Genomic DNA, 16,300 nt, shown 5'->3' on the forward strand with positions numbered 1-16,300 from the left:
TAGGGACTACAAGAAAGGATATCACCTTTCCCCACAAACCTTTTGCACTCATTCCTCTATGGGAATGTTTCTTCTTGCACAATGTTGGCCTCAGGACACTTGATCTTCGATTTTTAAAGCTCCATATTTATCCAGAACAATAAAGTTTCCAATCCTCCAAGCACTGCTCCCTGCAAGTCACTCCTCTGAATTACTTCCATGCATAACAATCACACATACAAGCAAACACTTGGAGGATCAGGACCTGAGATAAAACATAAGTTGTAACATGTCTGTGTCCAAACCCATTAAAGATAAGAAGCCTGTGGAAGTTAATCTTGCTTAATAAGTAATTCTCTATTTGCATGGCTTATTTTTTCTGGAAGCGATTTTCAAAGAGCTAGTGAAAGCACACAGAAAAGGAAAGAAAATGCTGCAGCAAAGGCACCTAAAATAAACCAACACTGCTATTAAAGTAGTTTGAGAGAACCTGAAGTGAGATTACAGAAGTAAGAAAGAATTACAACACAATGAGGCATTTATTTCTTTAGAGGGTCCCCCTCGCCCTTTGGTTCTGTTCCTTTTCTGCACAGAACACTCTGCTGTCCCTCTGCCTAGACTGTACAGTCAGCATTCATGCTTTTTCTTCTGCACACAGCCCACATCCTTTCTTACCTTGAAAAGAGTTAAATGTGCTTTTTCCTCCAAAGAACAATGTTTTATTTTTCTTGACAAGGCCTTTTATGCAATTAGCTAGAGAAGCTATGGCCAAGAAGGAAGAATAACACATGTAAAATCATGCCAGAGAACAGAGTAGGTAGTAACTTGTTGAGTCTATTACTGGCAAAAATGTTTAAATCAATGGTGTGCTCTCATAAATCAACAGCCATATTTAGCCTTAACTATAACCATCCCAGAGAAACATGGAATAGAGAGAAAACACTTTAAAAAGAAATTTAAAACACTGATCTTCCTGAAACAAGGAAGAGAGGAAGCAGCAGATGACCCTACACAGGGCTTGTGTTATCTCCCAGATGAGGAATAGATTATAGTGATGGCAGTTAAGGTGTCATAGCACTCAGAGCTAAGCAGACTGCCCATCACACTGACTCATACTAACTCTGGTGGTGATTTGGAGGCATTAAAGAACCATTCCTACCTAGTTACAATTTGGACATTGATGTGGATTGTGCACTAAAACAAAAATCGAGCCCAGGAAAGTCAGAACTTTATGTTACACAATGTGAAACAAAAGGGCTTGCAATGCAGACCATAAAAGATCATTGTTTCTCCATTACTATTGACAGATCTAAGTTATTGTAAGAAGAGTAGGTCTGGAAATCAGGAGAACAGTAACAGCGAACCAAAGAGCAGAAAGTTACTTGAGAGCAGCTGAAAAATCTCACCAGATCTTTTTCTTTCTGAACTGGGAGGGGAAGATCATCTCTTTTCACTCCTCCATCTTTGTCCATCCCCTTACCCTTCCGGTTGAGCTGGTCTGATTCAGATTTAGGACTCTCATTCATTCCGGTTCGATGGCTTTTCTGTAAAGCTGTTTACCAAACTCCTACTATGCTCCCCTTGACAGGATTGCACTTCTTCCCAGAAAAGTAATGGATTTCTCACATCCCACAGTTTCTAAAGGTCCCTTCTTCAGCAATGTCCTCTGCAGCACAGAAACATTTAGTAGTTCTGTTAAAGTGGCGGCTCTGACCCAAAGAAAGATATTTTCTCTGCTGTGAACTCTGGCACACATCGGTTTGCAGCAGTGCAAGCAAAGCTCCCAAACACAAGTTTTTGTTTGGTGGCTTGTGAATACACAACAGGAAACAGGTCTCCCGCAAAAGCCATGCCCAACTCCTTGCCTGCAGAGCAGGAAGCAGCAGGCTTTGGGGTCCTTAAGCTGCAAGGGCTTCACTAGGCTGCTGTTGAACCTTGCCTCACAAGGTGCAGATTTATTCCTGGACCTACTGCTCTATCTCACCTTATTTGCTTCTGTGCAGCTGCCAAGGGCAGTTCTATGAAGCAGTCATATTTTTACAAAGTCCATTTATTCTTTTGGGCAAGCAGTTTTACTAGAGCTGCATCCTCCATATGAAATCAGATGGAATTCGCTTCTGCTTTCGCTTGTAGTTCATAACATGTTATTAGCACTCCCACTGAAGCAATAGTGTTGAAAATAGGAGTTGCTTCTTCTAGTTCTGGTGTTTGCACACTTTATGAGATACGGGAAAAAGGCACAACTGTTTGGGCTGTTCCTTTTCCTCTGCAATCATCGAGACAATAATAAGTAACAGATTCACTGAGTTTTGACTTGCCTCAGATCCAGGTGTTTCTGACATGTACCATGTCTCTCTAACATATTATGCACTCCAACATGCTTCTTATCAAGAGCTTAAGCTTTTTACATTCTCCTCTCCCCATCGACATGCATCAAGACTCTCAGACTTTCCCAGCTAACAGTTTACTTTTTACATAGTGCTCCCATCTCAGCGACATGCAGAGGAAACATCAGGCTGTGTGAATTGTGGGGGTAATTTGTCAGCTACCTACAGTAACTAACATGCAAAGAAAAATTGTCAAAGTAGTATGAATACTGAAAATAAACACTGGGCAGGTTAGAGGAAATGCAGACCAAGTGGTTTCCTTTTTTCACTCAACCATGGGTGCAATCTAAATAAATACCTGTCTGAAATCCACAGTCAGTGATCTCCAGTGGGTTAAAGCTGTAACAGGGACTGTAGCTCAACTCAGCCTTTGAAGTCAATGAACAACGCAGGGGCAGGTGTTATCTACCTACTCCTCACTTCAGTGTTCAGGCTGGCTGCTGACTATGGGAACCTCTGCAGCTCCACCTTCTGTAATTCATGGTTTACAGCATGGTTGTATCTTTAGGTGGAACCAAAGATTGCCACCGTAAAACTCTCTTCTATGCCTTCAGCAAAACAAACCTGCATGTTAGACTCACATTTGAAGCAAGTTATTACATCATCTGGATTCATTTTCTTGCAGTATTATTGTCTTAGAACTGGGTCTAATAATGAATACTTCATAGTTTCTAGGAAGTTCCAAAAGGCAAGAGCAGTTTAAAATCATCTGAACTATTCTTACTATAAAGCAAGCTCAGAATCATTCTGTGTGTGCAGGAGATTCTCCTAATTCAAGAGTTATTCCCTGTTCAGTGTGAGACATGCCTGGTGGGACCCTCCTGAGAAACAGATGCTCCACAGCTTATCTGATAGAGTTAATAAGTATTCTTGGCTGATCATAGAATGTATGCTAGCTGATCATTTTCTCCTCGTGTTTCAGCACACTATCAACAACTGTACAACAAGCTTCTACAAAATAGGTTAGATTCAGTTAAATCCAAATTAGCATCTTATGAGAAATGCATGAGGCAATCCATTGTTATGGCTGTGGTAGAATACTGCCAAAAAAGCGAACGGAGAAGGAAAATTGAGATTCATTACATTTAAAATGGACTTTTGACCAGGATGATCAATGACAGCATTTTTCTGTGCAGATTTACAGGCCAAATAAATCCCTGATTTAACCTCTGAACTCAAAGGGTTTCACAAAGGGATGAATTTGTCTATAAGGGTCATGCATGTGCATGCTTTCCAGGCACTACAAGATTGAAGTTGTAGTTATTTAAACCTAGAAGAGAAAGAGGTCAGTTAGGGAAATGAGACTTAAGAATACTGCTCTCTGACCATTAGTCAGCAATTGATATGCTAAGTAACAGTACACAGGAAAGGATGAAGCCCAGAAAGAAAAAAACAGATGTCCCTGAAAAATTAGCACAACTGAAATATATGGTAGCTGTCTGCTCTCAGGGTCACTGATGACCATGGGAACTTACATTCTGCAGTGCCCTCAACCAAAGGTGCAGTCCTCAGGCCGCTGGTTGGTTAGTAAATGGCTGACACTTTTTCTTCCACTTGTGTGAGAAGATTAGCATTGCCTTCTCACCTCAAGTTATTTGTCACCATGTGCACTTGCTTTAGCTGCTGCAAAAAGCTGAGATCAGCCATGGCATCCCAAACAGCTGCACCAGCTGCAAGCAAAATAATCACACAAAAAATACAGGTTATAAACAAACTTCAAACTTCTGAATTTGATAGAATATTTACAGCATTCGTATACACACCTAAAGGGTAAATATTTCCCTCTACAGATAGCAGACATAGCATTAATAAATATTGAAAGCTGGCAGTGACACCAGATTCAGCAGGCAGTTCACTCCCAACTGACCCTTCACCCAGGATGCCTATTGCCTTTTCTTCCTCCCAGCTGACACAAGTAAAGCAACAACAACCTGAATATCAGATTTTGAGAGATTTGTTACCATAAGCTAGGCTTGTAGCATCATTTAAAGCAAGACTGCATTTAATGTATAAATGGAGCAATTTCTGGGGCAGGGAGAGGGCAGAGAGAGGGCAGAGAGAGGGCAGAGAGAGGGCAGAGAGAGGGCAGAGAGAGGGGAGAGAGAGGGGAGAGAGAGGGGAGAGAGAGGGGAGAGAGAGGGGAGAGAGAGGGGAGAGAGAGGGGAGAGAGAGGGGAGAGAGAGGGGAGAGAGAGGGGAGAGAGAGGGGAGAGAGAGGGGAGAGAGAGGGGAGAGAGAGGGGAGAGAGAGGGGAGAGAGAGGGGAGAGAGAGGGGAGGGAGAGGGGAGAGAGAGGGGAGAGAGAGGGGAGAGAGAGGGGAGAGAGAGGGGAGAGAGAGGGGAGAGAGAGGGGAGAGAGAGGGGAGAGAGAGGGGAGAGAGAGGGGAGAGAGAGGGGAGAGAGAGGGGATCTAACATGAAATGAAGTAGATTATGCAGCCCTTTGAGGGTAAAATCCCATTCTTATTAGATTTGAAAATAAGAAATGAATAGACAAATAACACCTACTAACAATGACACCTCTTTGTTCATACAGACTGGTTTCTGGGAATGCAATGACCAAAGTTTTGCATCTGCTTGTGTAATTGTTGAACATGCACATCAGAGCTTACAATCACAGAGGAGCGTTTGTTTATTCTTCCATAATTGGTATTACATTAATACTAGCTAGGGATCCAAACCCTACACGTGGTGCTATAGAAACATAACAGATGCTCTGTTCCAAGGATCTCAGTTAAAGCTGAGACTACTGCTTAACAGTAGACTAGGAAATTCCCTGAAGGTACCAGTTGTTTTAGACAAAATGAAAGTCATTTTTATGAATCACATTGACCTTTCTGAGCTGTTTTCTTCTCAAGGGAAATTTCATTTCATTCAGAGGAAACATTACCATTCTATTTGGAAGCATCACAAGGATTTCTCTGAAGTGTCAGAATTGTCTTTGGAACTGAACATTTTCCTGATATTACCAAAAAAAAAAAAAAAAAAAAAAAAAAAAAAAAAAAAAAAAAAAAAAAAAAAACACCACACATCAAACCAAAACAAAAATATCTTGCTGACATATTCCAAAATGCTACAAAAGTGAAAGAAGTTACAGTATCACACAGTATCACAGTATCACCAAGCTTGGAAGAGACCTCACAGATCACCAAGTCCAACCCTTCACCACAGAGCTCAAGGCTAGACCATGGCACCAAGTGCCACGTCCAATCCTGCCTTGAACAGCCCCAGGGACGGCGACTCCACCACCTCCCCGGGCAGCCCATTCCAGTGCCCAATGACTCTCTCAGTGAAGAACTTTCTCCTCACCTCCAGCCTAAATTTCCCCTGGCGCAGCCTGAGGCTGTGTCCTCTCGTTCTGGTGCTGGCCACCTGAGAGAAGAGAGCAACCTCCTCCTGGCTACAACCACCCCTCAGGTAGTTGTAGACAGCAATAAGGTCACCCCTGAGCCTCCTCTTCTCCAGGCTAACCAATCCCAGCTCCCTCAGCCTCTCCTCATAGGGCTGTGCTCAAGGCCTCTCCCCAGCCTCGTCGCCCTTCTCTGGACATGCTCAAGCATCTCAATGTCCCTCCTAAACTGGGGGGCCCAGAACTGAACACAGTACTCAAGGTGAGGTCTAAGCAGTGCAGAGTACAGGGGCAGAATGACCTCCCTGCTTCTGCTGACCACACTATTCCTGATGCAGGCCAGGATGCCACTGGCTCTCTTGGCCACCTGGGCACACTGCTGGCTCATGTTCAGGTGGGTATCAATCAGCACCCCCAGATCCCTCTCTGTCTGGCTGCTCTCCAGCCACTCCAACCCCAGCCTGTATCTCTGCATGGGGTTGTTGTGGCCAAAGTGCAGCACCCTGCACTTGGAGCTATTGAATGCCATCCCATTGGACTCTGCCCATCTGTCCAGGCAGTCAAGGTCCTGCTGCAGAGCCCTTCTGCCCTCCAACCGAGCCACATCTGCCCCCAGCTTGGAGTCATCTGCAAACTTGCTGATGACTGACTTGATGCCCTCATCCAGATGAAGATGTTAAAGAGGATGGGGCCCAGCACTGATCCCTGAGGGACACCACTAGTGACAGCTGCCAGCTGGATGTGGCACCATTCACCACCACTCTCTGGGTCCTGCCCTCCAGCCAGTTCCTAACCCAGCACAGAGTGTTGCCATCTAAGCCGCAGGCTGACAGCTTAGCCAGCAGTTTGCTGTGGGGGACAGTTAAAGAGTCTTATCAATTTAAGTGGCCTCTGGCCTGTAGTTATTATTTATATCTCTTGATCTCTTTCTGAAGGGCCTAGAAGCACCCTCTGTTGCCCATGTCATCCATGGAAATTTCATAGAGTCAACCAGATTGAAAGAGACCGTCAGGATCATCCAGTCCAGCCTGTTACCCAGTCCTGTCCAATCAACCAGACCATGACACTAAGTGCCTCATCCAGTCTTTGCTTGAACACCTCCAGGGACGGTGACTCCACCATCTCCCTGGGCAGCCCATTCCAATGCCAGTCACTCTCTCTGTCAAGAACTTCCTCCTAACGTCCAGCCTAGACCTCCCCTGGCACAACTAGAGACTGTGTCCCCATGGATGGGCATCACATTGGCCAGCTTCCAGTTTACCACGACATCATTTATTGCCCCCTCATCAGCTTCCATCACCACTTAATTGTGCAAGTGCCTTGGAGAATTTTGACACTGGAGATCCTCCTGTGGAAATAAAACCTGGAATTTGTCAATCAAATCCTAATTTAAATACTTTTAAAAAAAGTTGGACACTGAAAGTGCAGATCAGAGCTACGAATCTTAGCACTTTAAGCAAAGTGATGTACAATCCTATGGAATTCCTTAAGAGCTTTCTTGTACTAGTTTGAAGCTAATGAGAATGTTTTGGTGAGAAGAACTAGATTACAGGCTGTGAAAGGAAAACAATGGTGATGTCTGCTTCACTCATAGGCTTGCTGAGAGGTATAAGAAGAATCATCAAAACATAAAGGCACTTCTGCTGGGAAGCTCCAAGCTGCATATCTTTATAACCTCACCCTCTGTTTCTTTAATTAATCCACTTTGCTTCCTAACTCAGTTGGTAGAGGATGGGACTCTTAATCCCAGGGTCATGGGTTTCAGCCCCACGTTGGGTGCCAAAATAAGAGGTGTGATGGTTTGGGTGTTCCCACACACACACTTTAGAAATCCCCCAGGCTAGACTCAGACAGCTCTGGAAATTGGATGAAGCTTATATTTACAGCTTAGCACAACATATAAGCAGATATTTACAGTATATACAGTTATATACAGAAATATACAAGGTAAGAAGTAATACAGAAACACAACAGCCCTCCCAGAAACCTGAGTCCCCAGGAGGGGCTCCCAACCACCCCTTCACCTTCCCCCTACCCCTCTCAGCCTTACCCCAGTCCCAAGGAAGAATGGAGGTTCAGCCAGGGGGTAGGAAGCAAGGTGGATTAGTCAAAGAAACAGTAGAGAGGGGTGAGGTCAGAGGTGCAGCTCAGCCAGCTCCCCAGCAGCAGAAGTGAGTTATCTATGTTTTGATTTTTGTTTTTAAACATCTCAGCAAGCCTATGAGTGAGGTAGACATCAGCCTTGCATTCCTTTCACAGCCTGTAATCTAGTTCTTCTCACCAAAACATTCTAGCTAGGCTCAAAGTAGCACATTCTAGTACTTTATTGGCCATTGGACAAGAGGCACTGATTGGCAACTGTTTTAATGAATTTACCAGACAGAAAGCCACAGACGTCCAGCTCCTTGCTCTTTAACAGAAGTTGAAGGAAGGTATGCTTCTCCAATACCTAACATCTTTTTGTCAGCCAGATGACAAATGATGACTTTTAATTCCTTTTCTGCTTTTGTTTCTCACACAGGCATATCTTAGGAAGGTTTCCAGACTATCCTACTGAAAAAGCAGGAGGTTCAAAGGCTCTTCTTACGGAAAAAACTCCAGAGGAGGTACTGTCAGTCCTCTTGTGAAAAGGCTAATGGGATTGGGGAAGGAACTGCCACAAAGCATATCTGAAATGTCAAACATGTCTAGCATGTCAAAACACAGTGCACAAATCCATGAGACCTGACAGGATCCATCTGCAGGTCCTTAGGAAAGCAGTGGATGAAATTGCCAAACCACCTTCCATCATATTTGAAAAACTGTGGTAATCCAGTGGAGTTTCCTCTGACTGGAAAAGGGGAGACATAACCTGTTTTCCAGAAAGAGAAAGAAGGAAGACCCAGGGAAATACAGGCCAGTCAATCTCACCTCTGTACCCAGCAAGATAATGCAGCAGATCCTCCCAGAAACTCTGTTAGGGGATGTGAAAAACACGGAGGTGATTGGTGGCACTCAACATGGTTTCACCGAAGGCAAAACTTGCCTTAAAAATTTGGTGGCCTTCTATGATGGAGCAACAGCATTGATGAATACAGGAGAGCAACTGATGTGTTCTACCTGGACTCATACAAAATATTTGACAATGTCCCCTGTGACATCCTGGTCTCCAAACTGCAAAGGCATGGATTTGATGGGTGGACCAGCCAGTCAGTAAGGAATTAGCTTGATGGTCACTCTCAAAGAGTAAAGGTCAATGATTCAGTGTCTAAGCAGAGAGAAGTGATGAGTGGTGTTCCTCAGGGGTGGGTACCAGGACCACTGCTGATTAGCATCTTTGTTGGTGACAAGGACAGTGGGATCAAGTGCAGCCTTAGCAACTTTACCAGTGTCACCAGGCTGCTTGATGTGGTCAACACATAGGAGGTGAAAGGATGCCATCCAGAGAGACCTGGACAAGCTCTAGAGGTGGACTGGTGCCAGCCTCATGAAGATCAGCAAAGCCAAGTGCAAGGTCCTGCACCTGGGTCAGGGCAAACCCAAGCACAAATACGGACTGGGTGGAGAATGGATAGAGAACAGTCTGAGGAGAAGGACCTGGGGGATGCTGGTTGAGAAGTAGCAGTTCAAAATGAGTCAACAATATGTGTTTTCAGCATAGGTGGAGAGGGACTTTTTACAAAGGCATGTAGTGACAGGATGAGAAGTATTTGCTTCAAGCTGAAAGAAGCTGGACTTAGATTACACATTAGGAGGAAAATTTTCACTATGGGGGTGATGAAGTACTGGAACAGGTTGCTCAGAGAACTTGTGGAGGCTGCAGCCCTGGAAGTGTTCAAAGCCAGGTTGGATGTTGCCTTGAGCAGCCTGGGCCAGCAGAAGGTGTCCCTGCCTATGGCAAGAGGTTGAAACTAAATTATCTTTAAATTCCCTTCCCATCCAAACCATTCTATGATTGTATTTGGGTAGCAATTTCTTGGAAACAAGAGCCTCTAGTAGTTCAGGAATTTTATGGTTAACAAGCTTTTAGCTGCAGATGAATGGATTGTTTTCTTCCAGGGTAAACCACAAAAGTCAAGTATGAACTTTGTTCCCCTTTCAGATGTGCAGCCACCTAATCCTGGCAGATGGTGCTCTGGCATGCAATTTACTGACAGATAATGTGTCTGAAGGAGCTAAAAGAAAAGGACTCAGCTAAAAAGAGTTGCTCCTCTGTTGTAGAATCTGTGTAGTTAGACCAGTGCTAGCTAGTAGTAGGAATATATACCAAAGAGTATAAAGAGTCTTGGGTTGTAAAACAGGCTCCCAAAGCTACCCCAGAGACTGAAAGTGAGTAGGGTCAGATTAGATATAAGATGAAATTTTCACTGAGAAGGTGGTGAGACATTGAAAAAAGCTGCCCAGAGAAGGTGTGGATGCCCCATCCCTGGAAGTGTTCATGGTCAGGTTGGATGGGGCTGTAAGCAACCCATTCTAGTGGGAGATGTCTCGGCCCATGGCAGAGGGTTGGGACTGGATCATGTTTAAAATCCCTTGCAACCCAAAGCATTCTGCTCTGCCATTCTATGAAACCCGTTCCCGTGTGCTCGCATTCAGTATCAGCACAGTCTAGGAGTCAGCGGTTTAAACAGAGTTTCTTATGCAGGCAGACCTAAGGCTTGGTTTACTACAGGCAATCATCAAGCAAGCTTCAACGTTCAAGCAAAGGAAGCATTTTAGTTTGCCTTCTGTATTCTTGTATCGGAATCAGTTGTTTTTCTCGGTTAAATACCTCCTCTGACTTCTGTGTCTAACAGAAGCAGCTGATAATCGGTTTCTCTGATCATCCAGGTGTTGCACAAAGCAAGCAATTAAAGGTTACCGAGACAGTGGAGGCAATGGTCACCACTCAGAGCCATTTCAACCCACCACAATGATCTTAGCAGGGTGATGAGTCTGTGGAGGGGAATTGTGAACAGAAAGCTCTGCACACAGGAGCAGGATTTGGCCCCCGAGTGAACCAGGCATTTTGGCTACTAGTGGCCTAGGAGAGCTGTATGGCCAAAAGCTGACCTCTCTTGTCGAGACAGACTGTTCCATTCATCCGCTGCCCACATTGGATGATTTAACACAGGTATAGTAAGCCAGTATTTCAGATTCAGCCCTTCCTGGAGTCACAGGGAAAAGCCTGGGGCATACTAACAGCCTCTGTGTGGTTTGAGAGGCTGTAAATACAGACTAGCTCAGCACAAAGCACAGTGGTCTAACCGTTAGTTACTCTGCTTCCAAAGAACTCCAGTAAAACTGCTACAAACAGCTCTCTGTGAGCTCAGGGCATGCTCCTGGTTTTAGTTCAGACTGTGCTAAGGTCAACCCCATTGGTCTCTGTATCTAAACCACTCTGTTGTTTAGTCCCTTCAGACTGAAGGAAACCCATCAGTTAAGTTTTTCAGCTTCTAAAGTAGAAACACATGCCAGAGTCAAGAAGGCTTTGTTGGCTGCTCCAAGCAGCATGGAAGCCACCCAAGCCAGTGTGGCTTGTTGCTGGAGAAGGTTTTAGGCAACATGATGCTAATGAGACCCACTACTAACAAAGATAAATACAGCTCAAAGAAAATGTTACAAGCAATGATACTGAGCAAAACTGAATAGAGTCTGCAGAAATATATTCTTCCTGTCCCATTCCCAGCTTTGAATTCCCACCTTCAGCTGTTTTGCTGTCTTTTCCAGTCCTCTGATTTCAGCCTGCATTTTAAAAGTTAAGCCAGAAGTCTGAAGAGATTGTTTTAACTTTTTCTCTGCATAAAAGAATGATACTTGGAAGGGGAAAAAAAAAACCCAAACCTGCTTCTCTTTTCCCAACTGATTTTCACTATAAATTTTCTGATTTTCAAAGATTTCCAGGGATGTTTTTTTCCTCTCTTTTTAGACAGCACAAGAGCAGAATGTACATCACGTAACCTTAATGGATACCCTGAACAGAAGATCCTTAACTCCTAACCTTAACAGAATGTAGTTGGCAGAAGAAGATCAGTGTTATCATGATTTTTCCTGAATGTCAGACAAGAAAAACATTTTTTTTTTGTTCACCTGAGTCAGCTGCATATTAAAAATCCCTAAGGCAAGTGGTTTTGTTCCACACTGGTCTACTGGGCAACATAGCAAATGAAATCCTGGCCTCATTGAAGTTAATGGGAGTTTTGTCCTTGACTTCAGGGGAGACAAGATTTCACCTCTTGTACATATTAGCTTCTGAGAATAGGTTGGTTACTCCCAAGTTAAACTCCATGAAAAATCAAGGCTGAACTGTATTTAAAAAGTGAGCATTTTATAAGACTTAGGTAAAGACACTTTGGGGAAAATAAAATACAAATTAATCACTTCACGAACCATTGCTGCATTATTATCCAATCTATATTTCTTTATCCTTTGACAACTCTGACCTTACTTGACTTTGTCATGTACCTGGCCTTCTGCGCAAACTACTTCCATGACATTTTGCAAATACCTTTCAGAAAGACCTGCCAAAGAGATCCAGGTGCAAAATACTTGGTAGTTCAGTCAGAAAGATTTGCACTGGCTCTTGACTAAAGCAAAGCTTTTCTCTTCTTTGCACGCCTGGGAGAGGAGTTTAGGATTCCGATGCATCAGCGTAATCTCCCCGCATCTGTTCCAGATGTCTATCCCTAATGGGTTTTTATGTTTTGCTCCAAAGATATTCATTGGATGTGATGATTTTTAGCTTTGCCCTTATACTGCTGCCAACAAAATTATGATCTCTTCCTGTAGTTCATTAAGTCTCATCACTGTGAAAACAAGCCAAGAGAGCTGCCATTTAGCAGGCACAGTTCCCCTCTCACAACTCCCCCTCATTTCCAATATTAAATAACCTAGCAGGAAAAAAAAAGCTGCTTACTTATCAAGGTTTTAGTTGCACATTCACTTGCTGCATGGAGAGGAAAGTAATTTCCACATTACTGTAATTGCAGTGTCTGATCCAGCAGCAGCTAGGAAAGGGGTGAGAAAAAGTATGTGTTAGCTGCTGTGCAAACATATGCTCCTGAGCCTCGCTTGGCATTCTGTGCAGTACTATGCTGCTAATTAGTATTCATTATTACCAACAGCTAAAGAACCCCATGCATCCCAGTAATCAGTTTCATTGTGAATGGCAGTGCAAGAGATCCCCAGTAGTTACAGTTAGCAGTTAATTAATATCCCTGCCTATTTCCCAGGTAGGGACAGAAAAATACTATTATGCAATCAAGTACTGCAATATTCATAAACACTCTCAAATACACTATCTGACTTTTACCAAATGGGTATATCACAAGCAGCTTTAAATGTCAGAGGAGGACTCTAGAGGCCTTGTGGAGTTGTACTTCTTTGGTATCCGTTATTTTAGCAGTACATTTTTATCCTGACAGCAAATATAGAATCATAGAATCAGTCAGGGTTGGAAGGAATGACAAGGATCATCTAGTTCTGACCCCCCTGCTAAGGGCAGGGACACCTCACACTAGATCAGGCTGTCTGGAGCCTCATCCAGCCTGGCCTTAAACACCTCCAAGGATGGGGCTTTGACCACCTCCCTGGGCAACCCTCTCCAGGGTCCCACCACTCTCATGGTGAAAAACTTCTTCCTAATGTTCAGTCTGAATCTACCCATTTCTAGCTTTGTTCCGTTCCCCCTAGTCGTATCACTACCTGACATCCTAGAAAGTCCCTTCCCAGGTTTCTTCTAGCCCCCTTAAGATACTGAAAGGCCACAATAAGATCACCTCACAGCCTTCTCCTCTCCAGACTGAACAGCCCCAACTCCCTCAGTCTCTCCTCATGGGAGACTGCTCCAGCCCTCTGATCAAATATACCAAGCATAATTGTCGGTAACAGAAGTAGGTGCCTACAGTTATGCTCACTGTTACTTCCTCTGTTCTACACTACTCTGGATGCTCCTTCTGAAAATTGTCTGGCTGGATTTGTGCCATCAGCCAAAGCTGGTGCTTTAAAGCCTCAAATATATTGATTATTTGACATTAACCTTGCAGGGGATGCAAGTGGTACTCTGTTAAGCCACGCAACAGACAGATGTATTCACCTCCAAACAGCAATTCAGTAGGCAGGCTCCAAGTCCAGCAGCTATCCACTGCCTAGGAACATCATCTCTGTTGACTGAAGCAGTAGGCTAGATTGTATGGTTAAAGCCAGACAGCACCAAAACCTCCTTTTCTCCTCTACCACTCACCTTCCATAACATAGAATGAAAGCTAAAAGAAAACCAAACAAAAAACCCAAACCTGCAAAAAAAGCTAATAAATTTTTTCATAACCACTTTCAATGGAGACTAACTGTAAGCATTTGCCAGAAAATGAACACAAGAGTGCATGAATTCAATGGGTGAGTTAAACTACATTTGGGCAACATCAGCCAGATGGCAAAAGACTAGAGCATGTATCAGAGACTGAAACACATGACTATTAAATCAGGTTGTAAGATTTTGTCAGATCCCATAAAGCTATGAAATCCCACCCAGCGTTTTTAATTCATTCCTGCAAGAAGCAGCTCACCAGGCTTGTTTTTAACAGTTTAATCTTTGCTTGCAGATACACATCTCAAAGTGAGCAACTCTCAGAAATGCCTTACCTGGAGAACACTATTATTACAGCTACATAAACAAGTTTGCCTGCAAGAGGGAACAGATCATAGAACCAGCCAGGTTGGAAGAGATCTCCAAGATCATCCAGTCCAACCTGTCGCCCAGCCCTGTCCAATCAAGTAGACCATGGCACTAAGTGCCTCATCCAGTCTTTTTTTTTAACACTTCCAGGGATGATGACTCCACCACCTCCCTGGGCAGCCCATTCCAAATCACTCTCTCTGGCAAGAACTTTCTCCTAACACCCAGCCTAGACCTCCCCTGGCACAACTTGAGACTGTGTCCCCTTGTTCTATTGCTGGTTCCCTGGCAGAAATCCAAAATGCCAGTCCTCACCTAGCTAGATGGGACAGAGTCCCAGTGCTAACATGCTGAAAGATTTCTCCCAACAGACAAAATGATATCACATCACAGAAGTAATCAGCTTATATAGAGAGTTGTAATTAAGTATCCTCAGGCTAGAGTTGCAGGACGGGGGGAAGCACATTTATAGCACAAGCATGTTATGTGCAAGTGATGCAAATGGATGGCCCAGCATTTGGCATGCTATTCAGGGACATAGGAATGGCATCTCTTCTCATCTCAAACAGCCTTCTTTCTTGAGGAAACTTTTTGGGTTTGTTGTGTTTTTTTGGGGGGTGGGGGAGGTTTGTTATTTTTTGGAAGTTAGATTGTTTATTTGTTTGTTGTCTTAGATCTCAAAATAGCTTCTCCAGTAGAGTTAATAGTCAAAGAGAGCACACTTTTCTCTCCAGGAATACTAGGCTACATGCATATGAAGTGTTTCTGTCCAAAATAGTGTTTGAGCCAGGCTCTGGGGCTGGATCTTACCTGCCAGAGCTGAAGACCCAGAATTCCCAAGCTCATTCTGGCCAGGTGCTAGCACTGCAGTAAAGGATGCACTTGGAGTAGCAGTGTTTGGTTTGGATTCATCAGGCCTGCTGATACATATTCCTGCTATTCATGTACACTCTCCACACTGAAAAGCAAGAAGTTCAAGTGAGGTCATCTTTTAAGAGATGAGCGAAGGGATTATTCTTGAGTAAAAACGTTTACATCAAGTATCAAACTCTGTGAGCTGACACCAAACTTTCTGTGGCTGAAGACATGAGAACATAAGCAAGTCCTGCTGGTAGCTGGAGGTTTTCCACATGCTTGGCTCATATAAATCAACATTAGGTACTTCCATTCATCAGTTGCTTTCTGGTTTAGAGCTCCTCTTTCCCCCTCCCAAAAAAGGGAGATTTACACTGCAAGAATTTGGAAACACACTTGGACTGGTGTATGACTAGAGAAGTCAAATTGTCTTTTGTGGGATATCAGTTCAGAGGAAAGTGTCTTTTTGGCCTCAAAAGGAAAATGTTACTGGAGAAGAGTCATCACCAGCACAATAGGAGTCCTACATCAAGGCTAGAAAAATCCAAGAATCTAAAATTACTCTTAGTAAAGCACATTCTCTTCCTCAGTATTAAGTGTTTTCCAAGTGCTTTCAGAATTATTTCAAAAGAAGGCAACTCAGCAAAGAAAAGGGAAGTCTAAAGTAATTTAGGAAGATATCTGCTTTTGTTTCCACTATGAGATATTCTTCAAGGGTAAAAACAAACCTGTATTATAATATGAGTAAATTTCTTAGTATCTCAAACTAACCTTTGCTGCCCCTTCCCTTTCTTTCCTCCTTTTTCATCAGATTCTTCAGGCATCTTCTAGTAGCTGGAGGGGAAATTGTTCTGTAGAGTACAAGCTATTCAAGGTTAGATACACAGCCAGTCTCACCCCAGCTCCCAGTGCTCTGCAATAACTGAGCTGTGTAGAGCAGAGGTGAGAGCAGAGCTGAAAAGCTTGCACCAAAATAATAGAGAGGAGAAGGTGTAGCTGACGTGGAGGATGAAAAATTAGATATGCCCTGTCGTTCTTTTTTGGGAAGCAGAGAGTCACTTCGGAAAAGTCTAGCTCCACATGCTCACAGTACTGCCAGTT

General features: G+C 43.7%; 1 protein-coding gene and 1 long non-coding RNA gene across 3 annotated transcripts in view; one reads left to right on the top strand and one right to left on the bottom strand.

Annotated features, from left to right (window-relative positions):
- Window positions 1–16,300, top strand: part of IQCA1 (IQ motif containing with AAA domain 1) — a 119,075-nt gene that overhangs the window by 40,976 nt on the left and 61,799 nt on the right. The window contains exon 6 of the mRNA XM_064159586.1: window positions 8,234–8,318. Coding sequence (XP_064015656.1) covers window positions 8,234–8,318 — 85 coding nt within the window. The remainder of the gene's footprint in view (window positions 1–8,233; window positions 8,319–16,300) is intronic.
- LOC135184081 (uncharacterized) lies at window positions 500–15,289 on the bottom strand. 2 transcript variants are annotated; one of them, XR_010305857.1, is made up of 5 exons: window positions 15,155–15,289; window positions 14,235–14,350; window positions 12,587–12,677; window positions 3,842–4,036; window positions 500–3,636 (listed from the first exon to the last, which is right to left on the bottom strand). It is a non-coding gene; the product is annotated as an uncharacterized LOC135184081 (long non-coding RNA). The 2 variants fall into 2 exon arrangements; XR_010305856.1 differs by having other exon boundaries at window positions 500–4,036.

This window comes from Pogoniulus pusillus, chromosome 2 (genome assembly GCF_015220805.1).
Source record: "Pogoniulus pusillus isolate bPogPus1 chromosome 2, bPogPus1.pri, whole genome shotgun sequence".
NCBI lineage: Eukaryota > Metazoa > Chordata > Aves > Piciformes > Lybiidae > Pogoniulus > Pogoniulus pusillus.